The sequence below is a fragment of the Seriola aureovittata genome, chromosome 2 (genome assembly GCF_021018895.1).
Source record: "Seriola aureovittata isolate HTS-2021-v1 ecotype China chromosome 2, ASM2101889v1, whole genome shotgun sequence".
Taxonomy (NCBI): domain Eukaryota; kingdom Metazoa; phylum Chordata; class Actinopteri; order Carangiformes; family Carangidae; genus Seriola; species Seriola aureovittata.
The window spans coordinates 2,888,928-2,916,320 of record NC_079365.1 but is presented as its reverse complement, the minus strand read 5'-3'; the positions used below and the strand labels follow the sequence as shown (position 1 = coordinate 2,916,320).

Below are 27,393 nucleotides of genomic sequence, written 5' to 3'. Positions count from 1 at the left end.
ACGACACAACGTGATGATGAACTTTAGAGTTGTTGGCAAAAGGATTTTTTTTTTTATCTTTTAGAAGAGCCAGGTTGGCTGCTTTCTCTTGTTTCCAGTCTTCATGCTAAGCTAACTGTCTCCTGGCTACAGCTGTGTATTTGGCGTACAGGTATGAGAGTTAAGAAAGTTCATTTTCCAAAGTGTTAAAACTATTCCTTTAAAAATGCATCATGAAAAAGAAACACAACAACAACAGCAATAAAGAGATCCACAGCAGGGGGGGGGCGGGTGTTCAGTAGTTTTCATTGATAACCAAAAATGAATAGAAATGTTATATATCTTAAGACTTTTCTGACCTAATGTAAGCCATATTAGAAATGAATTATTTGATCTGTTTCCATTTTCTATCTTGTACCTCAAACACACTGATAACAAAACAGTGTCAGACGTTACCTGAGCTACCTACAAACACATCATTTCCATATTTCAGGACAATATTTATTACAACAAAGCTCAGGCGTGTGCTTTTGAGAGGACTTAGACAGAATGAAGGTGTTAGTGCATGTTAAGGCTCTAAGTTCAACAGTCAGTAGTCACTACTCTTGGGGCATGATTGCAGGTCTGAGCTGATGACATCACTCCACGTGGCCCTGTGCATCTCCTTAAGCATCTCTTCTGCCAGTGTCCGTGCAGAAGTCACTGCATGCAGGAAGCTGATGTCCTCAGTGCTTCCTGTCTGCTGTGATGCGGCTCAGTACTCGATGGTCACTGCCTTTGTCTTCAGGTATTCATTGAGAGCCTCTTGTCCTGTTGGTGTAACAGAGAGACCGACAGTAAGTATGGAAATTAATCAAGTCAACCACGGTCACAGTAACCAACCACATTATCAACATTAATGAACACACTGCGGCCTCTGAATGATGAGCTCATTGTAATAATTAACTGCATTAACAGTGTGACTAAAACTATGACCTACATTTATTTATATTTCCTTTCCCTTGTTTGAAATACAAATTCTATTACAACACATAACTGGGTAACACTTTATAACAACGTTGGTCAGAATAGATAAAAACCAGCTTCAGAGAATGATCTGAAAAAATGATCTATAGGTTGTTTTGCAACTTAATGGTCTACACAAAGCTCTGCATATGATTAGTGAAGGGCTGAATTATACATTTACATTTCCTTTGCACCAGTTGAGGCACATTGGAAATTCTACGTTACACATTTATACATAGACAACAGTTTTCCACTTTAGATTAGGGGGATGCAGAAAGCTTTGTGAATGATTTAGCCATGTGTTTACATTTCTTACAGGTGAGGGACACTTTGTAGTTTGTACTGCAGTGCTTCTCAGTGCTGCCTGGGGGGCAGCACTCGGAGGGAAATCGAGACGAGCTTCACTGGCAGGTCAGAACTGCTTCAGACGTTCACTTCATGGCCAGATCCCACCGGCTCCACACAGAACCAGTCACTGTATTTACCTCTGACCCACCTGGTCACTGTTTACCACACTAACTGTTACTCATGTATAAATGTCTGTTCACTTCAAGACAAATCATTCAGTGTTCATTTAATAATAGCTTGATCATCATTGTTTTTTGTGCTTGTAATGGGCGAACTTACAAGTAATTAACCATGAGTCAACAAATTATATTTTGATCATTTACTTATTACTTGTTCATCATTTGATTAACCAATGCGTGTAGAGATACCGTTACTATAGACTTACAACAGATTAATCTTTGAATAACTTACAGGTGAATAACTTATTGATCACTTACTAATGATTTGTTTATGATTGTCTCATTGACTAAAAGTTTATCGATGACTTACAACACATTCGTGACATGTTAACACAGCGCTTACTAACCATCTACAAATGTATATCAACGTTTTCGGAAGGATTTGTTCATCATTAACTAATGACTGATGACTGAAGGCAAATATAAAGTGTTACCCATAAATGAAAGAACCACAGCTACAGATCAACAGCAGCAGTTTTTCTTACCCAGGTCTTTGCCAAAACCAGACTGTTTAAAGCCTCCGAAAGGCGAGGCCACATCCGTTTTGTTGTAGGTGTTGACAAAAACTGTGCCGGCGTTGAGCCTTTCACTGACGTACAGAGCTTTGCTGATGTCCCGAGTGAAAACGCCTGACGCCAGGCCGTACTCTGTAGCATTGGCCCTTCTCAGGACATCGTCCACCTCACTGAGACAGGGAGACAGGGAGACAGGGTGGAGACGGGGGGGTCAGAACAGAGAAGAAAAGACTCAAGGCTAATCTTATGACGTCTTAAAGCAAGCAAATAATAATAATAATAATGATATAATAATCTTTACTTTCAGAGCACTTTTCTAAACCCAGGTTACAAAGTGCTTCACACAAGGCAGCATCATAAACCATAGAGGTCATATAAGGCAACAGTTAAAACAAGCCAATCAGAAATACAAATAAAGTGTTTGAGTGCAAATAAACCAGAGGCAGCGTCACCAGCAAGAGAGTGATCAGGAGAAATCAATAAAACCAAAAAATATATAGGCTCAGGCTACGAGCTGGGTCATAAGAGGTCAGATATATAACATGGAGAGAGTCCGTGAAGAGCTTTAACAGTCTAGCAGGATCTTAAAATCAATTCTAAAATGTACTGGGAGCCAAGTGGCTAAAACCGGTGTGATGTGGTCCCTCCTCCTGGATCCTGTTAAAAGTCTGAGTTCTGTTCAGTCTGGAGCTGACTGACAGATTTTTGGTTGTAAAACGGTCTTTAAAAGATAAAATAGATTGAATTTTGGACAGATTTCTGACTGCACAAGTTTTGTTGTGTGCTGTTCAAAATTTAAGTTGCTGTCGGACCAAACACCAGGACGCCAGCAGATGGCGGGAATGAGGATACGAGTCATATCAAAGTGAGACGTAAGCTCGAGTTATATCCTTACCCGCCCTTGAACTTGGAAATGATCATGACGGGGCCGAACGACTCCTCTATGGCGATGTACATGTGGTCTTGTACGTCAGTGAACACTGTGGGTTCAAAGAAGAAACCTGGAAGGAAAGATATAATGAGACACACACATAGACGGGTCAAACTCATCCATCTCATCCAGTGTCTCCTGTTGTCTTACCTGGTCGCTGGATCTGTTTGCCCCCACAGATCAGGGTGGCTCCCTCCTTCACACCGGTCTGACAATACTCCACCAGTTTGTCCAAGTGGGCTTTGTGGTTCTGAGGACCGTGGTCAGTGGCGCGGTCCAGTGGATCACCAGTCTTCATCTTCTTCACCTCCTCAACCTGAGATAAAAGACACAGAGGTCTTCACATTAGAACGTAAAATAATAAGATTACAGACAAAAGGAAATACAATGATGCCTCCTGTATAAATTGAAAGAATAATCAAATTGATCATATGTGCTTTGGGTGGGCATTACTGATCAAAATGAACCAAACAAGCTGAATGATCGTATCATTAGATCCAAGTCTGAGAACACTTTCCTAGATAAACGTGTTTTATATTTTTTTCATTAATATAAAATATGTTTATCTTCACAGTTCATAAGAAAACATTTACAGAATAAGCATATAGAACTTTTATATGTATGTTTTTAATGAACTTATATATAAATTAAATATATATAAAATTCATCACATAGATATTTTTAATATATGTTCATATAGAAATTTTACTATGGGTATTTCATTGTAAACTTATATTTTCCTATATCCATCCATCCTTCATATATACATGTGATAATGATAAATCCCCTTATAGGGACATATATGTCAGATATTACATTTCTGTATGGTTACATGCTGCGGTGAAGCTCATGAAAACCACCTCAGGATGTACTTATTGTGTTGGCTTTAGAGGTAAATTTGCAGTTGAAGGATTCATATGCAATGAGATTGTCTATAGGAAGCTTTTTGCTTGTCAGTGGTGTGGGGAAAAATGTGATTCATAAGACCTCAGCAGTGTTAGATAAAAAGACACATACCACTCTCTTAACAAACTGGTCATGAATGGTGTCCTCCACGAACAGTCTGCCCGCCGCGATGCAGTTCTCTCCCTTGTTGAAGAAGACGGAGCTCATGCCCTGGAGCACACACACATCAACACAGTACTTTTAACTCTGTAACCATTTAAAGCTGCAATATTTAAGGTCTCGAAATCAAGCTGGCACTGGCACAAGACGACCTCTCCACTTCCTCTTCCTGCCCCATCCTCAACCTACATCCTCGCTGTCTCGGCGAATGCAGGAATCATGTGCTTCAGCCACAGCGACATCTTCCAGCAGCTGATAGTGTAACGCTGGTTACTCATGGCGTTAACTACAAACTTATTACTTACTGAATGAATCTACATTTGGGTCGTGGGTAGAGCGACGACATGGGGACAGCTTCTTTTCATGCTAACATGATCCACTTTAATGTCTGCTTCCAGGACAACTGAACACTGACATCCTAATAATGATCAGGATTAATGATCGTTGTGGAGTTTGTGAGGGATGCAGTAACATCTCCGACTGAAACAACCTGATCAGTGCGGAAACTAAGTGTTTGGCAACGCAGGGAAATTGTAACTTTGCAATGCTGACAACTTGGAGATCTCCAAGCCGTTTGTAAGGCAAGCTATTCATCAAACAATAAATGAGCTCTGACCCGACATCATACACACCCATTATTTTTAGGAGTTTCTCCTAAATCGTGAAGTTAGGAGCTACTTTTATCTTTAAGATGCTTTGTGAATACGGGTCCAGAAGGTTATTACTGACTGACAGCTGCGCACCCTTAACTTTGGCCTTATCTGATTGGATAGAAGGGTGAAGTTCAATCATAAATGCTATTCAATGACTGTGGGTCAGAAAAGCTTTTGACAGAACCTCTCTACGTTAAGATATGCTTTGGAGTTAAAAAACAAATAACTCCAAAGAACAAAATATTAGAAAAAAGATTAAACACTGTAGTTTTTAAATGAGCGCAATATGACAAAAACCTCTTACCATGCGCACAGCCTTGTCCATGTCGCAGTCACTGAAGATGATGAGTGGGGATTTCCCTCCGAGCTCCAGAGAGACTTTCTTTACGTTACTAACTGCACAGCTTCAGATGAATAATAACAAACATACACGAAGATGAGCAGCAAAGTTTAATTCAGTTTGGATCAGGTTTTGTAAATGTGGTTCACTCACCTCTTCATGATGTGTTTACCGATCTCAGTGGAACCCGTGAAGCCCAGTTTACGGACGTCAGGATGGTCAGACAGACGCTGACCCACCAGAGCACCTAAAAAGAAAAGCATGAGTTTACTGACAACGCAACACGGCTCAGCCTCGGGTGAAAAGCTGCTTGTTTAAAAAGCGCTTGGTTATTCTGGGGATGATCTACCATAAAACAAGAAACAAGTATGTTCCTACCTGACCCAGGCAGAATATTGACGACACCTTTGGGCAGTCCTGCTCTTGCTGCCAACTCAGCAAACTTCAGAGCCGTCAGTGGAGTCACCTGGAGACAAACATAACCTAGTGAGGTCACAGTGTGTCACAAGTGATGAAATATATTGTATTCACGAGAACGTGAGATCACTGTGACCCTGAACTTTGACCTTTCACCACCAAAATCTAATCCAGTGGTTCCCAACCTTTAATGACTCATGGCCCACTTAAAAATCTCAAAAATGTTGGTGGCCCGCACTGGACCCCGTAACAAAAAACCAATGAAAGGAGGTTTTTAAACATTTTTAAAGCTGTTAATGATCATTTAGTTTTAAGACATTTAAAATTAATATTTAGATTTTTATCTTTTTATAATTAAGTAACGTTTTTTCAACAAAACTTTACTGTTTTCCAAATGATTTGACGGTCCACCTAGTGGGGCAGGGCCCACATGTTGGGAACCACTGTCCAAGTGAACATTTGTGACAAATTTAAAGAAAATCTGTCGAGGTGTTACTGAGATGTCGTGTCCACAGGAATGAGACAGACAGACAGACAAGCAGAAAACAATATGCCTCAATATGCGGCTCTGACTTGTGTCAACAGTATCACTGCAGACTGCACAGCCGTTTTCATTCAGTCCTGTATGAGAATAGTCTGACGGCCAGAGTGGAGGCTGACCTGAGCAGGTTTGAGGACCACTGTGTTTCCAGCTGCCAGGCAGGCTGCTGTCTTCCAGGCCAGCATCATCAGAGGGTAGTTCCAGGGAATCACGATGGCACACACTCTGAGAGAAAAGAAAAAGGGAGGGCTTTTACTAAAGACTCAGTCCTCTTTCTCTCCTCATCTTTGTATTTACCTTATATGGGGAAAAACATTGAGATTCAAGGGAGTTTAAGTGCTCATACGTTTAAGTTAAGGTGTTCTATAGCATTTAATAATAATAATAACAATAATCTTTATTGTTCACAAATGTGGAAATTTGCCTTTGGCTCCACAGGCTGGTTAAAACACATCATCACATCTTTGTGACACAGTAAATACAATAATAAAATTAGCACAAAATGCACAGGACAGACAACAATAACAGAGATGATGCTTCTGAATTCAACAAAGTTATTGCATTTAGTATAAAGGACTTTCTGTAACTGTTCTTGGTTGTTGCAGCGTTTTCCCTGTTTAGTGAAGTCTTTAAAAAGCGGATGAACAGGATCAGTTTGTGGAGCTTTCTGTTTCACCTGGTTTCTGTTTACACACTCCAGTTGTTCCTTCTCTTTCCCAGTAATGTTACTGGCCGTGTTTGTAATCCTGCTCAGTCTGTTTTTGTTGTTAGACCCCAGCTGCCCACACCATGTGCACATATTAACAGATAAAACACTTCCCACGAGACCTCTGTAAACAGCCTCTAAAACGCTCTTATGTCACATGACTACAATTTCCTGATCAGTTAAAAGCGCTGCATTGATTTTTTTTAAACATGTGTTCAGTGTTTGCTGTAAAACTTAAAGTGCATTCAAAAAAGTTTCTAAATATTTGAACCGTTCTACCGCTTCGACAGGCTGAGACAGAACAGGTGGAAAATAATGACAGGCACAGTGGTGTGTCCTAACAACTGGGACAATCTTCACACCACTTGGTCAACTCACCAATGTAGTGGAAATATGTGAGTGATGTGTCCTCTGACTGTATACGACCAGCTGGCACCATGTCATCAGCACGTTTATACAATTGGCAGGTAGAGTAACTTGCATTTTGCTTCTTTGCGGACATTAAAAACTAGGTGAGTGATACAAATGATATGAATCTTTATTGATCCATGTAGGGAAACGCATCCTGTGCATTTGACGGGAACACCGGGCAGCCACAGAGCAGCGCCCATTCCCAGCAGAGGGTTTGAATCTAGTCAGTTACTGTTTTACAGCAAACCGAAGGTCGTGTCCAGGCGTGTCTATTCATGCAATCTCAAATAACATATGTAATGTCATCGTTTCCTATCTGCTCAACATGGGTTCGACAACATGTTTGTGTTTAATCACACAGACATGTAAGCGACTCATTCTCACCCGATTGGTTCCTTCTTGGTGAAGGTGAGGTTACGATTGGGTCTGGCCTGGTTGATGGGGATGGTGCTGCCCTGTGGGAAGAGGACGTCATTTATTTTGATTCTATCGCTTAGTAGCCATATAGTGCTATCATTTGGTGACAGCAGTCATCAAACGTTCATCTCATCTTATGAGCTTTAAAAGCTAATTTCTCACCTGGATCTTGTCACACCAGCCAGCAAAGTAGCGGAAGGTCTGGATGGACATGCCCACGTGAGTCTTGAGGGCCAGTGTGTAAACGGCTCCGGAGTCGATGGATTCGATGGTGGCCAGCTCCTCCTGGTGCTGCTCCATAAGGTCAGCCAGCCTGTGGACAGGGAGGCAGAGGGTCACTCACATCATGAAACATGCTTGATAATGTCAGAGTATAAGACTTCAGTCAGGCTCTGGTGCTAAATATAAATGCAAAGTAAATAAATACTATCAGGCCAACTTAAAGCACAAAGACCCTTTCATGATTATCTTTAGTGTCCCCAATATGACCACGTAAAGTACATGTTTCAGTCTGGCAGGCAGGTGTCTGATTATATACAGTACCCAGACATCTTAGAGGTACCCAGTGGAGTTTACAGTCACTGGTTCTCACCAAAACACAGTGTGTGTAACCTTGAGCTCTAACAAACACATTAAATCAATTTCCTTCTGCATAAAACATTTTCAATGAAGAATTTTGAATAGTTTGAAACCAGCACTGTTTATATCATGGTTTCCCCAATACACAAAATGTAATATATGTATATGTAATGAATTTCCACGTATGGTATTTATGTACATATAAAGTAAAAGCAGGTATGTAAAAATTATATATGGAACTTATTAAAAATGTGGAATAATTTCATATACAACATATATGTCTACCCCATACAAATATGTGTGTTTATGTATGCTTATATTGTTATAATATATTATACACAAATGTTACATAAATGTCTATCCATCCTAAAGCCTGTTAATATATGCTGATATTATATATTGTATGGTCCACTTTCCCAAAATAGGAAGATAGACATTGTCCTGCAAGACAAAATCAATGAGAAATGAATGCGAAAAAAATATATAATCAAATTGAATTTGTATGTGTATGTTGTTTTAATAAACTTGCATCTATAAATTAAACTTTGGCAGAAAACTGTGTTCGAATAGGAATCCCATCACAAGTCAAGAGCTGAGTGAGGGTCTTTGAAGCTGCAGAGTTACTGACTTGTAGATGAGTCTGCCTCTGTCTCTCGGGTTCATCTTCCCCCACTCTCCCTCTTCAAAGGCCTCCTTAGCAGCAGCCACTGCTCTGTCCACGTCGCTTATCTGGGCCAGAGACACGTCACAGATGGCCTGTAGGACAGACAGACACATGTAGGAGATACAGACGACAACAGTGGCACTTAAACAACCCTGAGGCAAGACACTCTCCCTCCCTGTGGGGTCAGTTCTGTAAGAGTACAACAATATACTGGATAGTGATTTTTTCTTATTTTTCAATTTGAAGACTGGTGGTGGAGCCTTCTGTGTTTTCAATTCAAATCTTGATGAAGTCAGTCTGTAAAACCTGCATAATATCAAAGTTAGTTTCATCTTTTACATATTGTGTCTGATAGACAGTTTAACCTGTAACCTAGCAGCCAATCAACAGCAATATATATATATAATATAGTATAATAACAAGAATGAAAGACAAAGACTGGGCTGTGATTTCAGCTGGATTTACTGTAACATGATCAGAGAGAAAGTTAGAAGAGACGGACTAATTGAGAGAGAGAGAGAGAGAGAGAGAGAGAGAGAGAGAGAGAGAGAGAGAGAGATCTGGATCCACAATAGTTTATTCTTTATTTACTTCAACTCCAGAAAGTAACAGACTTTTATTAGAGGCAGGTCTTTATGTCTAACTCCCTCTGTTTCATATGTAGAGTTGGTCATAGTCGTTAGTGCGAAGCCTCGTTACTGATGATTTGTCTCTCTCTCCCTCCCTCTCTCCTGCTCTCTCTCTCTCGGTGTGTCTTATTAGTTGTTCCTCTGCCTCCTTTAGTAATAATGATACATGTAATGAAAGTAGTTTATTTGCTGGTAAACCAGAGCTGCTCAGTAGACTGCGCATAAAAAGAGGTGTAGTCCTAAACCCTTGGTCAGCATCTATACACAGTCCAGACCTGAACCAGGTTTATACCCAGTCTGGTTGGAAACAAGTCTCTAAATCTATAGACAATGAGCTAAGTCGGCAACACTGCAGCTGTAACCACTCACTAATAAAACCTGTTTGATCCAACTCAGTGACATAGCACATAGCACCTAGCCCCGCTGTTGTGGTCCAGCCAAAAATATTAATGAAAAATAACTTCTGATCAGGGAAAATAAAGATACTCTAGATACTGTGATACTCTAAATGTAATTCTATAGTTTTTTTTATCACTTACTGTGCCGTCAGACGGGTTGATGGTCTTGTAGGTCTTTCCTCCCTCTGCATCAACAAACTCTCCATTGATGAACAGCTGATGAGGCATTTGTATGGTCATGTTGTTGGTGTTCTTCTCCACCTGTGGAATTAAACAGTGTACATGACAACAATCAACATCGCTTTGTCAGTCAGTAACTACAGTTCTCTATGAATTTAAATTGCACTCACATAGTCGACGACCAGCTCCTCTTCGTCGTCCTCCCCTCTGAGCTTCCTGACGCACTTCTGGATAAATTCCTGGAAGGTGGTGTTCATGTAGATGTCCTCGTTCTGCAGCTGGCAGCTACTGGCCCGAAGCTTCACCTCCTCTACGAGCCTAAGGAGCCACAGGAGGAGAATGATGAAGCAGAGGAGGGGAGCGGGAAATTGGAGAGGAATGGCGAGTACACAAGAGACCAAGGAAAATGATGGATTGATGATGAAGTATTGGAGGTCATGTGGCATGGATTTTCTCTTTCAAACTTCAAAATATGAAAGTTATTTCAGTTATGATACCTTAGACTAATGGCCCTAAACAAATAAGACTAGTCAGCAGCCTCTATCTAACACCAGGGGTATTGTTAGTGAGAGTGTTTGTCATATCGTATTTCCCACAAACTCTGTTGTTGATTCAGTGTATTTTGGCAGATAAATAACTAAATAAACAAATATTTACTTAAAATAAAAATGGATACGGAGAAGTGAGCTATTCTGCTTTTATTCTTTATTGTGTTTTTAAGTTATATTTATACTTATTTTCTGCTGGGAACGTTTAACAATATAGAAACACATAGTACCTAAGAAAAAATCAAAGTCAAATCAAGTGCAGCCGCAGTTCTTTGTTCACAATACCACCTTTTTACAGCAACCCACCATGTCTGCTTGTCAGATTTTTATTTGAAGTTGTAAGCACCACAATTGAACAGATTGTAATCTAAAATGAGAGAGGAATAGGAACAACAATGCAATTTTACATAGTTTTATTCCTCATTACCTGACTACGTCCATTGAAGCAGCACCAGACTTGAAAAAGTCAGTGGAGTCTTCGATATGACTCACATTAGTCAGAATGCTCTGCCACACAGCCTGTGAGGAAACATTGTTAAAAATCAGCATTTCACTGGCAATTTTTTTCCACTTCCCTTGAATCAGTGAGAAAACCTACCCTCATCTTTTCAGCAAAGCTTTTCTCCTCCTCAGTGAGCTCCACAGCAGCGCTGCTCCCTGAGCTAAAGTACTGTGCTGCAGCAATCATCTTCCCATCCTCGAACTGCAGATTCTTCACCAACAGCTTCAGAGAGAGACAGAGAGAGCGACGGACAAGGGTGTGAAATGATCATAACAACTGAATAAAACCTGATATCAAGAAAGGTCATATGTTGCAGTAGCACTCCTCCTTAGCAACAGTCCTTAATTACACGCAAGACAACATATCAAGGATAAGGTTTGGACATACTGTTCTTAACAGTGCACATAAAATAAACATGCAACTGGTAGCCTACGTATGAGTTTTGCAGTTTATAGGAAACAGTAGAACGTGAAGCAAGAAAGTTCTCAAACACAAATTTGAAAAAGATCATATTAAGTTTGAACTGAACATATTGTTACCATTGAATTCAGGGCTTGTGGGGTATACAGCTACATTCACATTCATGGGAAAGACACTTGGGAGAAGAATATATAGTACACCAGATGGAAAGGCAGGATGAAAGTTTCAGCATAGTCTACATACCTAAAGATTTTATTTCAGACATGGAGGCGATTTGTATCTGACCTCTGGTGACCTTGAAAGGCTCAGAATTGCATTTTTCCAGTTTTGCCCCATGTCTCCATTACAATCATGTATATCTTTTATATAATAAATTGTGATTTTAATTTTTTTTGTGTGTTATATTAATTTTACAAGGCTACATCTGATCTTGTATGTTGCAGTTGAAACTGCCTAGCTATGGCCACTGGCGAACAAGCAAGTAACAACCCACTACCAAAGCAACCACAGGTGGAGTGCATCATCCATTGTTCTGATGATGGAGATAAGTTGGTTTCAGTAAAAAGTGTTGACTCCTGGAAAACACTGCTCAGGGCAGCTCAGATACGAAATCATGCACCGGTTTTGGAACTGGCAAAGGACATTCCTGCACGACAGACTCCAGCAATTTATTACCACAGAATGTGTCGCACTATCTTCACTATGAAGAAACTCCTTGATGGTATCCTTGAAAAAGGAAAGCCAAGTGCCAGTAGCTTTGCTGAAGAGACAGAATTGAAAAGAAAAGCTTGACGTGCCCCAAGTACCTCTAGGACATATCCTATAGAGTGTATCTTTTGTCAGAAAACTTGCAAATATCTAAAAGGACAGAATACAAGAGAAGCACTGATACAATGTTGCCAAATGTGTGCTGATTCAAAGATCAGGAGTGCAGCCCAAAAGAAAATGGACGGCAGAATCCTTGCCCTAGTGAGTAGAGACCTTGTAGCAGCTGAAGGGAACTACCACAAGTCATGCTATAAAATGTACACCAAAGAAGAGGTTTCCAACAATGAAGATGGTGGTGATGCTACCGATGATGCCCAGTATGAAGCTGCTGTGAAACAGTCATACAATGAGCTGTTCCTCTTCATCAGAACAGAGCTTTTTGGCAATCCTCGAGTGATGACAATGACTGATCTCACTTCTAAACTGGTTTCTTCAATGAAGTCCCAAGGAATTGTCCAAGTCAAGGAATCAACCACAAAGCACATAAGACGAAAGCTGGAGAGTGAGTTTGCTGGAGCCTTGCACATCTTCTCTGATGCAAAAGGAAAACTCCTCCTTTATCCAGGTAACCTGTCCATGAGTGAACTCATCAAAGAAAACCTGTCCCTTAAAAGTGAGCTGCAGACCTTGAAAAGTGCCAGTGCCCAAGATGTCATAGTAAACGCAGCCATCAGAGGGGACATCAAGAGTCAAGATGTTCCTCAAGCCTGGCCACCTGAAGTCAAACCAGAGGCAGAATGTCCTACCATTCCAGAGTCACTCAGTGTCTTCCTGTGCCATCTACTCACAGGCTGTAATGATCCTGATCATGCATCCCAGAGAGTTCAGTGGCTCCTACAATCATTTGGCCATGACATCGTATATGCAGTGACATGTGGAAAGATCATACCTTCCAAGCACATCATTCTGCCATTCAGTGTCAAGTCTTTGACAGGGAATGTAGAGCTCATAAACATCCTCAACCGACTTGGTCATAGTGTGTCCTATTCACAGATGGAAGAGATCGACACTGCCTTGTGTCTTCAGAAATGCTCAGCATCAGGGAGTGACATTGCCTTACCAAGTAACATCCATCCTGGTGTATTCACAACTCTAGCCTGGGACAATATTGATCGTCTTGAAGAAACCATCAGTGGAGAGGGAACATCTCACAGAGTCAATGGAATTGCTGTGCAAGCAAAGACAGTCAACCCAGTCCCTGTCCAACCCATCCCCACTGTTGCCAAAACAAAGCACAGAAGCATTGATTCACGCCCGCCAATGTTACTAACATAAATCTTGCTGTGGCTCATCCGAGCATCCAGAGAGGGAGACTTGATGCTACACTTGGCAAGCATTCGAGCAATTATCCCATGGTGCTTTGCATATGACAGGACGAACTACGCACGCTGCCTCCCCTACTACTACGCCCAGATGTCTCAGCTGTCCATCACACACCCAGATGTGTACACAGAATTCATGACAGGAGGTTTCTCTGTTCAACTGGGCTCCACCAATCCCTTTGGCCGGATCCCTGTTGACCAAGCTATAGAAGAAACGGTGAACAAAGACACCCAGACAGCTGGAGGGACAAAGGGATTCAGAATGAAGTCAGGAGCTGTGGCCAAATATTACCTAACCGCTGAGTACAGAAGCATGTACCTCAGACAGCTAAGAGATCTGACAGGTCAAGGCATGTCCAGACTGTCCCATCCAGATCTACACGGTCCAAGGATCAAGAGAGATGAAGCAGATGTCCAGTCTCTCATTGAGCTTATGGAAAACAAGTGGTTCAATCCTATGGGTCCTGATGAGAACGATCTGGTTAGCCTTTCCACTGGCTCCATGGCCCCACCTGATGTGACCAGGGATCTCCTGAAAGCTCATGAGATAGGAGAAGAGGCCTACAAGGCATTCAAGCAAACAAGATTAGATGAGGACACACCATCTTTGAAATTCCATGACAAGATGACCAAGCAAATTCTGAAGACCATCAGCACAAAAAAAGCTAAAGGACAGAAAGGACAGGACGTGGTGCTGAAGGCAGACAGAAACCTGTTCAGCCACATGATCCTTTTGGCTGAAAGCAGGAAGATAAATATGAAGGATGTCCTTGTCTACCCACTGGGCCCACTGCCATGGGCACTCGCAAATGCTGATGGGTCCCTACAAAAAACGAACAAGGCTGCACTTGCCAGAGAGCTGAAAAAGAATGTGTCTCCTGCAGAACAGATCCCAACCCCATCCACTTCCATCATTGATGGGATGAGCCTGGTCCAGAAAATGAATGGCAACAACAAAACCTTTGGACAGGTGGCAGAGTCACTCTTCACCCAGGTCTTCCATGAGGGGGCACAGTGTGATTGTCCCCCAGTGTCCTCCACTTGCCCACTTGTTGCACACATTTGTTTACATTCCTTGTTATTGTATTAACGGATATATATATATATATATATATATATATATATATACACACACACACACATATATATGAAGTATATACAGTATATAATCCTGAATCTGTCCCATGAGATCCTTCTGTCTTGCCTCTCTGAGCTTTTCAAATATCTGGTTGAGATCTAGTGACTGCAAAAGTCATGGAATCTTTCCATCTTTATTTGTAGTATTTTTGTGGAAAACACCATTAAAACTACAATTGGATTAAAAAAAAGTTTTGGGTGGAGCATGCACATAAAAATTACTTGAATAAAAAGTTATATTTTGGGCACTTTGGGGCAGTTACATACGTTCCTGAAACTGCCGCCAGCGCCACCTAATCGCTAGGTGGCGCGAATAACTAGGGTCCTAGAAATAGCAGCTTCCGGTACCGCAGGACCACTTAGAGTGGAACATGTTTTGTTGAGCATTCACAACTTGAATGACCAGGTTGCAGAATGGCCACTCTTCAGTCATTCAACGTCTTTCTGACGGAAAGATTAACCGCTGCTGCAGGAGACATCTATGACTTCGTTGAAAGGACCGTGACAAACTACGAAGAGGAATTGTACCAGACCAAGCTAGAAAACCAGAGACTGCAGCGGTTGCTGGATTTGGTCTACAAACCGGAGATAAGATTGCACAGAGCAGGTATGTTTGTTACTTTATACCGTTATTCATCCCCGGTTAGTAAATCACATTAGAAAACACCATGTAAGAGAGTTAGTCAACGGGTTTTTATTCGCTACTTTCAGCAGCATTAGCTATTTTTAGCCTTTTAGGCAGTGGCTAAAAAGTAAAAGTAGCTAGCGGCTACTTTTAGCCAGTGGCTAAAAAGTAAGAGTGGGCGTGGCTTTTCCCCAGCTAGTCACATGTGGAGCCATTGTTGTGGTAGCAGCGGGAACATCATCAAGGCGCTAAACAACCGAAAATAGAATTTTATGAAAAATGTAAATTGTTATTAAAGTTTTTATACACGACTATGAAGTTCTGATATAAACAAATTACATTTTCTTTAATTGGAATATACACACGCATAACACATTCAGTGTAAATTCTCAGGCAGCAGCAGACAACTTGATGATTTATGCCCTATTCCGTCAAGGCAGATACAAGAGAAATCCTGGCTTATTTTATTAAGTCTCGCTAATATAAGTCAGGGATCTCAACAGTTCCATTCAATGTTGTGGCTTATTGGATTCCCTAGAATTTAGCTCCGGGTTAACTGATTGACCCTTAAAAGGTACCTGGTCGGGGGTAGTACTTTCCAAAGGTTCAAGAACTTTGGGGGGTGTGGTCTACAGTGCTGAACATTTCTGACTGGTTGAGTACTCCCCGCGTTTTATTTCGCCCGCCATGTTTAAAAGTCCGCAGGGAGCACCGAGCGAACACACGTCCTCAAAGTGCTGTGAATAATGTAATGTCAAGTAATACTTTTGCATAATCTTCCTGGGACTTTAGGCCGCGGTAGAGCAACCTTTTAGAAACGCGGCTTAACATGTCTTTTCGACAGTCGACTGTTCTGGCCTGCTAATACAGTCGTTAATATATAATAATATAGTAGCTTGTTCAAGCCTGGTTTAAATTAACGTTGATGAGGCTAGTAATTAGTCCCAACCAAGTAATTTGATTGGACGGGAGTCATTCCATGAGTGCTGATATAGAGTACAACAGAACTGGGACTTATAAATACAAGTATCACTCACTTTGCAGGTGTCCTGTAATCGTTAATTAGCCTTACATTAGCATCTCCAGTATATACAAAGAAGAAAAAGTTAAAATCGCACCTTGCAGCTAATGAAAAAAATAGTTGTCAAAGTCAATCAGGAAAGAGTTGACCTGTGCAATTGTGGTCGAATATTGGACAACAGAAGTCAAATGATCTGTCACATGAGAGTGCACACTGACGAGAAACCATTTGCCTGTCCCATTTGTCGAAAGAGATACAGACTTAAAAGTCACACAAAAGAACATGTAAGGTGTCACACTAAAGATAGTCCATAAACATGCTGCATCTGTGGGCAAAGCTTCACAGATCTTCGAATATGAAAAAAAACACCAGGATCAAACACAGGGAGAGCATGCCGTTCAAGTGCAGCCAGTGCTCATTATGTTCAAAAAGCACATGAAGGCAGTCCATGATGTCACTATCTCTCTGTGATATACTGCAGATGTAGAAATGCTGAGGCCGACTACTGTTTAAGTTCAAAAGTACATCATGTGTTGAATCTAACGAAGGGTTAGTTGTTTCTTTGTAGTAACACCATTTCAAAATAAAGAGAAAGAAGGCAATCTGGGTTTTGTAGTCAGTGAGTCGTTTTTTTTTTTAGGAAGATATTTTTAGGAAGATACCAATATTGATGTTTGAGTTTTTATCCTTAGACATTTGAGTGGAATTGTGTCATAATTAGTGAATGAATGTGTGAGTTATGGCCAAAAATGTGTTTTGTGAGGTCACAGTGTGACAGAAGTGGGTGTTCTTGATATATTGCATTCACAAGAACATGAGATGACTGTGACCTTTGTCCACCACAACAGTGAATTCTTGAGTCCAAGTGGACATTTGTGCCAAATCTAAACAGATTTCCTCAAGGTGGTCTTGAGATAACACATTCAAGACACCAAAACCTTGTTTTGTGAGGTCACCATGACCTTGACCTTTCACAACCAAATTCGAATCAGTGTTACTGAGACTCACAAGTTCACGAGGATGAGACAGACAGACTGACAACCCAAAAACAATATACTTCTGGTTCTGGCAGTTGTCGGTGCTGAGGCATGAAAATGTGTAGCTGTGTATTTAGAGAAAAATTACAGACATTCGGCCCTGTGATTGACTGGCGACCTGCAGCATGGCTGTAAACAAGGTCACTGGCAAGATGTGAGGGATTGGAACAGATGAACGTGAAGATGGATACACATGATTTGAAAATGTGGTTGTGAACTATACTAGCTAACATGAAGCAGTGTTTTGGCGATGATGTCTGTCTAATACATTTCTGTTTCCATCCCTGCAGACGTCAAACAGCCAACTCTACCTACATCTGCAGAGGACATTTCCCAGCAGGAGAGGTGCCCGAGCTTTCATGTGGGAGAGTCAGCACCCTCCCACATGAAAGAGGAGAAGGTGAATCTGTGGATCACTGGGTTCAAGGAAGAGCCTTCAGCTGAAAACCGTGACGATGGGGACGCCTTAACGCAGGAAGTCATCGAAACAGTGCAGCAGTTAGAGGACTGTACACCAGCAGAGGACTGTACACCAGCAGAGGACTGTACACCAGCAGAGGAGAGCAGAGAGCCAAAGAAAACAACAGAGGAGGGGCGCTCTAAGAAGAAGACTAACACTACCATATACAGCTGTCAGATATGCAACTGCCTTTTCACTAAAAGAATTTTGCTTACACGGCACCTCAAGACACATAAAAGAGGGTCAAATGATGGCAGGGGAAAGCTTGACGGTGAGCTCATCCGCGATCACAGAAATCTGCAGAAGAACATGAAAGTGCTCAAAGGAAAGAGACCCCACAGCTGTACATACTGCAGCAAGAGTTTTAAAGAGAAAGGACACATGACAGAACACATAAGGATTCACACAGGAGAGAAGCCGTTCAGGTGCCACGTCTGTGGTCAAGCATTCAACAGAGATCGTGTGCTGAGGAAACACATTTTAACTAAACATGAAAATGAGAGACCCTACAAATGTGGGGATTGTGATGAGTCATTTACTCAGAGGCAGTCGATGAAGTTGCACGTTTGTAAAGTTAATGGCGTCAAATCGAACACGAGTCAAAGTGTGGCCTGAGAGTATTAGACATCATTAATTAATGATGATTTTATAAAAATCCGAGTAGAGAATAGGGCATGGCACAGGCATCTGTGAATTTTGGTACCTTTAGGAAACTTCTGACTTTTACTCCACTACACAAAAAAAATATTGTACTTTTCAATGAATTTCCCTTTTATTTTGAAAGTGTGATAGACTTTTTGAATACTTTATTATTTTTAAAATCAAGTTCTCCAGTACTTGAACTCAAGTCACAGTCTCACTGAACAACTTTCACTTGTATTGGAGAAATATTTGAGCAGGAGGATCTGTACTCTGACTGGAGTAATGGAGCTGTGTGTGTCTGCTGTCACAGTTGCCATCTACCTGTCAGGCGCTGGGGAAGGGAATCTCCTCCCAGCCTGGTCCTGGTTCTCTAGCCTTGGTCAGAGTGCTGGTTTTTGTTGTTTGTTGTTTGTTTCTTATGTTAAGTACGGTGTTGGGGATCACCGGTAGTTTAGTTATTGCTTTTTGTTTCAGTTTAGGTTGGTTTAAAGAGGCATGTTAGAGGGGATTTGCTCAGTGTGACAGCCCATGGCACGGCTGGTTCAGCGGCCTTCTTTTGTTCTTTTTGGCCGGGTTTTCCACCCCCTTTTTTGTTTCCATGAGTTTTGTTAAATACTTGGTTTTATTCAATAATAAACTTCTTTCTGGAGTTGGAAACCACTGTCTGGTGTCCTTTTGATAAGTTCCAGTCTGGAACATTCAGTTTGGTTGTAGGGAGACTGTAACAAATTTCCGTTTTATGACTATCCTGTTATAAGCAAGTTACGTGAATGTGAAATGCAAATTTACATGTGCAACAGTGCCACTGCTGCATTTTCATATTTAAAGAAGAAATATGTTACTAAGCTTCAGTCATACACCACAATAGAAATATAACAATTTTTTTACCAGAATGGTTGTTGATGTAAAGGAACATTACATAATTGACAAAAAAGACACTCATCAGCTGCTTTCATATTCAAAGTTTTCACCCTTGAAATCCTTCAGTATACTAACAATATAATTCAAAATAATCAAGTCAACTGCTTGATATGAAATGTAAATCACACGCAAGCACAACAGCTCAGTCAGAGACACTTACTGCATTGCCATCATTGCCAAACAGCACCAGGCCTGCCTTGGTGACAAGTCCGGGTTGGCTGGCTCCGGGGATCTCCAGGGCCTGACCTTTAGCGGTGGAGCCTTTATTCATCAGAGAGGAGCTGTAGAAAGTCACTTTCTACAGGAACAGAGACACAAGACAGCACAGTTGTGGTGGAGACAATATCTAATTCCGCTCAGTTTCTGTTTTTTTGAAATAATAAAAATAAGATAAAAGAAGATGCAACTAGATGACCCAATTGAATGGTTTATCAAATAATGCACAGATGTTTCACACAGATGTCCTTCCTCTCAGGGGTATTGTATGATACAAATAAAGTGAAACAATTTAACCATCAGATGTGTCACATTGTAAATATCTGCACAGAAACTGTTGAAGAATGTGTTGCTATAATACCAGCTGCTGTTCAACAGTTGCTAGTTTGTACATTACATATGAAACCCTGGCTAACTGAATCTGTTGTTATGAAACTGTCATTGTTCACTGCAGTTCATGGTGGAAATTCTCAGTCATGGTGTTGATGATTATTTCACTCATATGTCTGTATTATATAAAAACACCACATGGATGTTAACAAGGTTAAACACTTGATTTTCATCAGAGGGTTTTTTTAATTGGTAGCAACACCCAGATCAAAGTCACGATCACCTGTTACAGCATGATGTGAACATAAATATTCTATTTGTAATGATGGTAAGAAATCACCATTAGCAAGTAATTAGTCATTTCACTCCTTGTAAATCACACTCAGCTTCATTTTGTGTTCTAAGGAAAGATTCCTTTCTGTAACATGCACACATTAATAAGTCATTCATTCTGAGTCCTATCGAGCAGATGTGTAGACCAGTTTTCATGTCCAGATAAACACTGGAGTTTTGGACACATCCGATCACTGTGTTAACGATTATCCAAAGAATATGACTGCATTGTCTGAGTCACATCTGTTTGTTCTGAAAGGATCCTTTTGAAGTAAAAGCAGTTCTCTCAGTCCAAAATTGTATATACTACCATATGTGATGTATACTTTTATAATCATACATGATATTGGAGCAGCTCTAAAATATATAAAAATACTCTCATTTGTCTAGATTCTTCTTCAAAATTATACACAGCAGCAGTAAGAAAGAAAAAAAATTGCTGTAATAACTGATTATCCAAAAATACAGTGTCCTGTTACCTGCCCATCAACCTCTGCCCAGGCACCGGGGACTTTGTCGTTTCCTCTGATCCAGTTGTGGAGACCCTCAGCAGTCTGGTTCCAGTCAATCTGCCAACAAACAGCAAAACCGTTATGATTACCTCTCAAAAAATCTGAATGAATCAGACTGTGACTTTTCACTTCCTGTGACCTCACAGTTCCTCAGTCACAAAAGCATTTTCTGTGGTCAAATGGAACCTTTAACGTCCTGAAAACTTTAATCACCAGGTGAGCATAACTGTCACTTTTAAAGTCTGTGTTCATCAGTTCTTTGTTGTTCCCCTGAAATCAACTCATGTCTGCTGAGAAATCATCAACTGCACCGTGGTACACTGAAGAATGCCACAGACTCTACACATGCTTTCTTATACACAAGCGGGTCTAAGTAGTAGTGATCTGTGCGGATCTGTACCTTAGAATTTTCTTTCTTCTGGATGCACTCATATGTGGCTCCCTCCTGTGGCTGGGTGACCCTCAGCGCCTTCCCTTGTGCAATCAACCTCACTGCGTCCACCTGGAACCAGAACAATGTAGTTCAGTTCACTGAAGCAACACATGACTGCTATCTGTATGGACTTTGCCATCACAGTGTTTGTCATGTGGAAATGGACTTCTGGCGTCTGAAGATAGAGAAGCAGGAGGATCCATGACATGATACACTGATTGATTCACTTGTTAGCTTTACCTACAGCATATGTCGTCATCGTGACTAGTAAAGACTCTATGAGGGAGATGGAGGGGGCTCTCTCCTGGTTCCACCTATTAGTGTTGTTAATAAAAAGAGAAAGAGTTGCTCATATTTTGGACTGTAAATGAAAAGTTTTTATTCCTGCTGCTACTTAAAAGGACCACCTCAGTAATTTTCAATTCAATTCACATATAATTTATTTCACAACTGACCATTTTGCAAACAAAAATCTATCAATAAACTCATCAAAGTTGTGTTGTGTTACCCACAATGGTGTTGATGTTTGATTAATTATCCATTAATCTATGTGCTGATTGATTTAAACAAGTCTGCACTGCTACTTCTCCCAATAATGTAAAAAAAAAAAAAAGAAATGCAAACTTGATGTTTTCCATGGATAAAAAACAGAGGGGGAGGGGGAGAGAGAGAGAGAGAGAGAGAGAGGTCTCCTCTGGATTAGTAACAGCGAAAATGCATCATTCATAGACGAATGTCTTAATAACAAGCAGGGTTGGTGGGAGAAAATGTGCAGGAGAACTTTTATGTTGCAACAATAAAAAAAAAATTAATTTTCTTAATTTCTCAAATACAGAGAATAGAACTGATAATAGAACTGAGCTTATTGATACCCCGGTCTTAAAAGATTAAGCCCCAGGGCCAAAATTTAATCAGTTCGTCCTTGTGAACTTTTGTGTCAAATTTGAAGGGATTCCCTTGAGGATTTCTGGCAATATTGTGTTCACAAGGCCAAAATCTTGTTTTGTGAGGTCACCATGACCTTTGACCTTTGACCTCAATCCTTGAGTACTTTGTTTGTGCCAAATTTGAAGACATTCTGTCAAGGAGTTACTGAGATATCATGTCCACAAGAATGTCCAAGTACATACGTACATATGGAGGGACAGATGGACAACCTAAAAACAATATGCCTCCGGCTGTCGCTAAGTAAAAACTGTGAACTGAACTTAAAGACTGTCCTCCTGTAAAAAGTAACCCATAAGTCGTTTGTGCAACTGAGGTGGACAAAGTCCACAGCTCCATTCAAAAGTGTTCAAAAGTACATTTTTATGTCACATGTCTGTGATTTTTCATGTTGTGGAGTTCTGCCCCCAGTGGCCAAAACAAACCAAAAAAAAAAAGATTCATGCAACTTTAATTGTAAATTATGTAAGACAAGAAACAACAGTACAGCTACATCAAACGCAGGCTGAACGCAGACTCAACTGTGAATGACATCTGTGTTTATTGTATGGTGGTCAATCCTACAAGATCCAAAGTCTACTCTTAAATAAGGCACCATGTAGACAGACTGAGCTGTTGATACATCCTACACACAGCTGTGCCAGATGACCGACTGTAACCTCCGAGGAAAAACAAAAGCATGTTAAACTTTAACTATGGCAGGTGATCGTTCTCTCTCTCTCTCTCTCTCTCTCTCCCTCCTTAACTCGTGTTTTTTTTCCCCACCCATAATGCCTTGCTCCTTCACCATACTTACTGTGCCTTTGACCCCTTCTGGAAACAGGAATCTCTTGTAGATTGTGTTGACGGTGTCATTGGGTTCAACATCGCACTCCCTCTGCAGCAGGATCGGCCCGGTGTCCAGTCCATCATCAGCCCAGAACACTGTGAACCCACCCTTTTTGTCACCATGGATCAGGGTCCTGTATGGTCAGAGACAACACGTAAAAGACTGGGCATGTGATCTGTGGTTTTGTTTTTGTTTTTTTTACAGGAGGACAGACTACTCACCAGTTGATAGCAGAGGCCCCCCTGTGGCGGGGCAGCAGGGAGGGGTGGTAGATGATGGAGCCGTGTTTGGGGTGGTCGATGACCTCCATGGGGATGAACTGGGAGCAGAAGGGCAGGACGTTGAGCTCGGCTCCCGTGGCCTTGTACTGAGCCACCACCTCGGGGATGGCCTGGCCCTTAACACGCCAGCGGGGGAACTTGAAGACGGCCACACCGTCCTTCTCGGCCTCAGTGGCTAAAAGAATGATCAAACTCTTAAATTGTGTCATGCAAAAATGGTTTTAGTAACAAAGGTAGATCTAAAGATGATATCATCAATGGAGGATTAATCCGATTAATCCGTTTATTATCAGAATAGTGAATGTTGTTGTGAATGTGAAATGATTAATCAGTTATCAATTCTAGTATCTTTACACTTTGAAATGTAAGGCTGTATATGGAATATAGTCCAAATGTAATGTTGCATTCAATTGCAATTTTGTAAAGATGGTGAAAACTACACCTGCTGGTGCTGAAGCTTCAAAATAAAACTTTTTTTCATATTATCAAAAGAGAAATAAATGGGAAATAGTATCAGAGATTAGTGGTCTAAGAAAGCTTTTGTGGTGATGTGTGTCACCAGTAGTAAACAAAGAGGAATGATTCACAACACCAAGAAACAAGAATGAACAAAAACATAAAATGGTGATAAAATAGTGCTGCACTGGCACGTGGGTTAAAAGTTTGAATTGTTTGCACTTCTGACTGCACCCAAAATTAATGTCATTTTGCAAACTGTGCAATACTTTTTCACATGTGGGATGTAAAATTTCAAAAGCTGGATTATAGGACTATGAAAAAAGAATTATTTTGGCACTTATTGCGATTTCAGTTGGAATGGTCGTTTTTGCATTTTCAATTTCACTGAAAAAAATGATGATAGTGTGATTTTCGTTGGTTCTTGTACCAAACAAACATGTTCCTTTACGTCTGGAGAATATGATTTGTGGGTCGGGGCGTCTCTGTAGCAACACAACACTTATGGTGCTAACAATGAACAACAATGTGACACATTTGATCTTTATTATTTGGATATTGCGCTTGGCCGTATTTCAGTTTCACGTCCACAGTGTTTCACACCTTCAGAGCCAGATTTGAGAAGGTTTTCAGCTACGAAGGGAGAGTCCGACAGAAAACCTTCAGATGACTTCAGAACAAAGGAAAGCTCATGAAGACGAGTGACACTTCTCATTTTGACAAATGAGAAGAAGACAGGATTCTTTTCTCGACAAACTCTACCTCCATCAGAAACTTGTTAGCAAATACTAACCAATCACACTTCTTGCATGACTTTTCCCTGTGAGCCATATTTGTAGCTGCTGTAGCCCTGACATATAGTTACATTATTTAGGCATACCACAGCTACAGCATGAAACAGCTCTGAAGTCTATGAAGTCTCTGTGGGTGCTGTAAATCCTTAAGGTAGAGGTTTAAATTGATCTTAGCCGAATACTAAGAAGTTTGAATTTATAGTTTAAACTCAAACGGAATTTTATTGCCGTAGATTGTCCAGATATAAAGATGATGATAATGTCATCGTCTTATCTTCTTATCATCATCTCTCTTTTAGATAAAATTTTTACAGGAGAGCTACTTTGAGTTTTTGGACGACCTGAGTGGCAAAACCAGTGGTGTGACGAGTCCAAACTTCATTTGGCACCATCATGAGTCAATACAGGACAGGTGTGCTAAAAATATTGCTTATTTTGTTTGGATACTTGTTCAATATTTCACTCTAACTGGTGGTAAATTCCTTGTTTGAGGTCCCAGTCGGTGCAGTTCTCACCCAGTGGGTCAGCCTTGCCATCCTTGTCGGGGATGGTGAAGACTCCTACGATGGTGTGACCGTCCTTCCTCAGCTCCTTGTACACCTCCTGGCCGAACAGGCTCTGACCGATCACTGCAATCTTCATCCTCACACCTCACTGTGGAGCATTGACACACACCAGGACAATTAGAACGAGGAATCAAAGTAAAGCTTTGATTACACAGCACATTTCATTCCAGGTGGAAGCACAATGTGCTGCACAAAGCAAGAATTATGGTTGCAACCGCAAAAACTATGTGGATAGTGTGAAGATAAAACATTCACATGAATGATACGTATGAATTAAAAACCATTAAGAAAATAAAATATTTAAGACCAAACCACCAATCAGTAAAAAGATTTTGTAAATGAGAACAATTAAAAAAGTAGGAATGAAATGTGATTAAATAAAATAATAATTAGTCCAATAAAACTAAGACATATAAAACCAATCAAAGGAATAAAAGTTAGATAAATGGTCAATTAAGAGCAGAAAACCAGACGACTGCAAAGCACGGCTAAGATGGAAAGTGTTCAGTTCAGATTTAAACGATGATAACGTAGCACCAGCTGTAATATGATCAGGCAGCTTGGACTATAAAAGCTGAAGGCAGTTTCACCAGTTTTTGTGGAGACCCGGGGAATAACCAGACGGCCTGTTCCAGCTGACCGGAGGGGTCTAAGCGCCGTGCACCATGCATTAAAATGATAAAAAATCTATTTCCTAAAATTTACTGGAAGCCAATGTAACAAGCTCAGCACAGGTGTGTTTCCTCTTTCTAGTTGAAACTCTGGCAGATACATTCTGGAAGAGCTGCAGATGATCAAGATGTTTTTGGGATATTCCTGTTTGATTATCTAATTTATTTATTTCAGGATTTATTTCATAGCTGTATTTATTTGAGCAGCTCTTTGTTGTTTTTATCACTTTAACACAGAAATGTATGAAGAAGAAGACTATGCACACATTGTGCAGATATGTTACACAGGCACAATATAAACTCAAGTTTGCAGTTTATTAGGAACACCTAGCTGAGACTGCAGTCTGTTACAACAGTCCTGCAGTGAATCCTCCTTATAATGTTGACTATGTATTGAAATGACTTTAGACAGGTGCTGATTCACCTGTATGATCACTTTGGAGGATGTAGTTTGTGGTGCTGTTGAGCTGTATTTAGTCTTCCCTCACTGATATGAACTGTCCTTGTAACACAGCACAGCTCAACAGTACCACACACTGCAGCCTCCAGAGCGACCAGAGTTTCACAGGATTCACTGTAACTGTCACGAAGGTCGGATTCATTGCAATCTATTTTTCAGGAGGCTGTAATGTATTTTAGATGCAGTTGCAGGTGTTAGATAGATACTTATCCTCAACATTAAAACACTAATATGATCACAACCATAAATATATATAAGGTACATATGTACATATACAGTCCATAAACAGTAAAAGTGCTCAGTAACCGTGACTGTCTGACAGTTTATTGACCCTCACTGACCCTGACCAGAAAGAGGCGGGGCCTGTTTTCCTGACAACCTGCTCTAACCAGTCACGTCTTTCACTGCGGCTCCTGCCTCTGGTTTCAGCCAATCACAGGCACAGAGAAGTTTTACAGCTTTTGACAGTCCATTTACAAACAGACAACTCAAGTTATGAGTATGAACATTAATCTTACTAATATACTCACATATTATCGCCACCACACTTTACAGAGTCATGTGCAGCTATACTGTGTTAACAGTGATGGTACTATCCACAGATGTTGCTGCAAACACCAAAAATCCCTTGTTGCAAACATACTCAATCTGTGTGTGTGTGTGTGTGTGTGTGTGTGTTTGTGTTTGTGTGTTTGTGTGTTTGGGTGTGTGTGTGTGTGTGTGTGTGTGTGTGTGTGTGTGTGTGTGTGTGTGTGTGGCAGAGGAGCAATTAGCACCGCACTCACATGAATAAGCTTTATGCACCATGCACAGAAATAAGAGCCAGAAGGAGAAGGTAAAGCTTGGTGCGTCCTGTCCACGGCCGGCAGACCCACTGCTCCTCTGCGTGCCTGAAAAGAGCGAGCGGGCGGAGACTGTCGCTTTTAATTTCCTCCCGTCGGCCACACATGCAGGCTGCCCAATTACATAACATGCAACCAAAGCAGAGCGATTGGACAGGGAGGGCTGCGAGTCTGCAGGGGACGACCTATCAGCTGCTGAAGTCTCTGAACGAACCCAATGAAATGTCAGCTCTGATAAATCACTGCATCAACACAGCAAACATCGACTGTGTCTGTTTTTTTTCCCCCCTGCAATATGCTCATTTAATTCTACTTTTGAATTTGTTGAAAAAGTTTCATTTTGCATTGACCTTCCTGTAAATGTA

At 40.9% G+C, this 27,393-nt stretch overlaps 2 protein-coding genes across 2 annotated transcripts; one reads left to right on the top strand and one right to left on the bottom strand.

The window, feature by feature from the left end:
* Window positions 1-266: 266 nt before the first annotated feature.
* aldh1l1 (aldehyde dehydrogenase 1 family, member L1) lies at window positions 267-27,126 on the bottom strand. The gene is made up of 23 exons (XM_056401489.1): window positions 26,972-27,126; window positions 25,005-25,143; window positions 23,180-23,414; window positions 22,926-23,091; window positions 21,152-21,253; window positions 20,719-20,808; window positions 19,521-19,658; window positions 11,104-11,229; window positions 10,933-11,024; window positions 10,128-10,275; window positions 9,919-10,038; window positions 8,715-8,842; window positions 7,670-7,820; window positions 7,475-7,545; window positions 6,093-6,198; window positions 5,394-5,481; window positions 5,169-5,262; window positions 4,980-5,079; window positions 3,975-4,073; window positions 3,108-3,273; window positions 2,922-3,027; window positions 1,997-2,196; window positions 267-789 (listed from the first exon to the last, which is right to left on the bottom strand). Exons 2-23 carry the CDS (start codon window positions 25,129-25,131, stop codon window positions 734-736), a joined length of 2,709 nt encoding a protein of 902 aa, XP_056257464.1. The 5' UTR covers window positions 25,132-25,143; window positions 26,972-27,126; the 3' UTR covers window positions 267-733.
* LOC130185174 (zinc finger protein 90-like) lies at window positions 14,975-19,514 on the top strand. Its single transcript, XM_056401500.1, has 2 exons — window positions 14,975-15,261; window positions 17,628-19,514. Exons 1-2 carry the CDS (start codon window positions 15,069-15,071, stop codon window positions 18,410-18,412), a joined length of 978 nt encoding a protein of 325 aa, XP_056257475.1. The 5' UTR covers window positions 14,975-15,068; the 3' UTR covers window positions 18,413-19,514.
* Window positions 27,127-27,393: the final 267 nt, after the last annotated feature.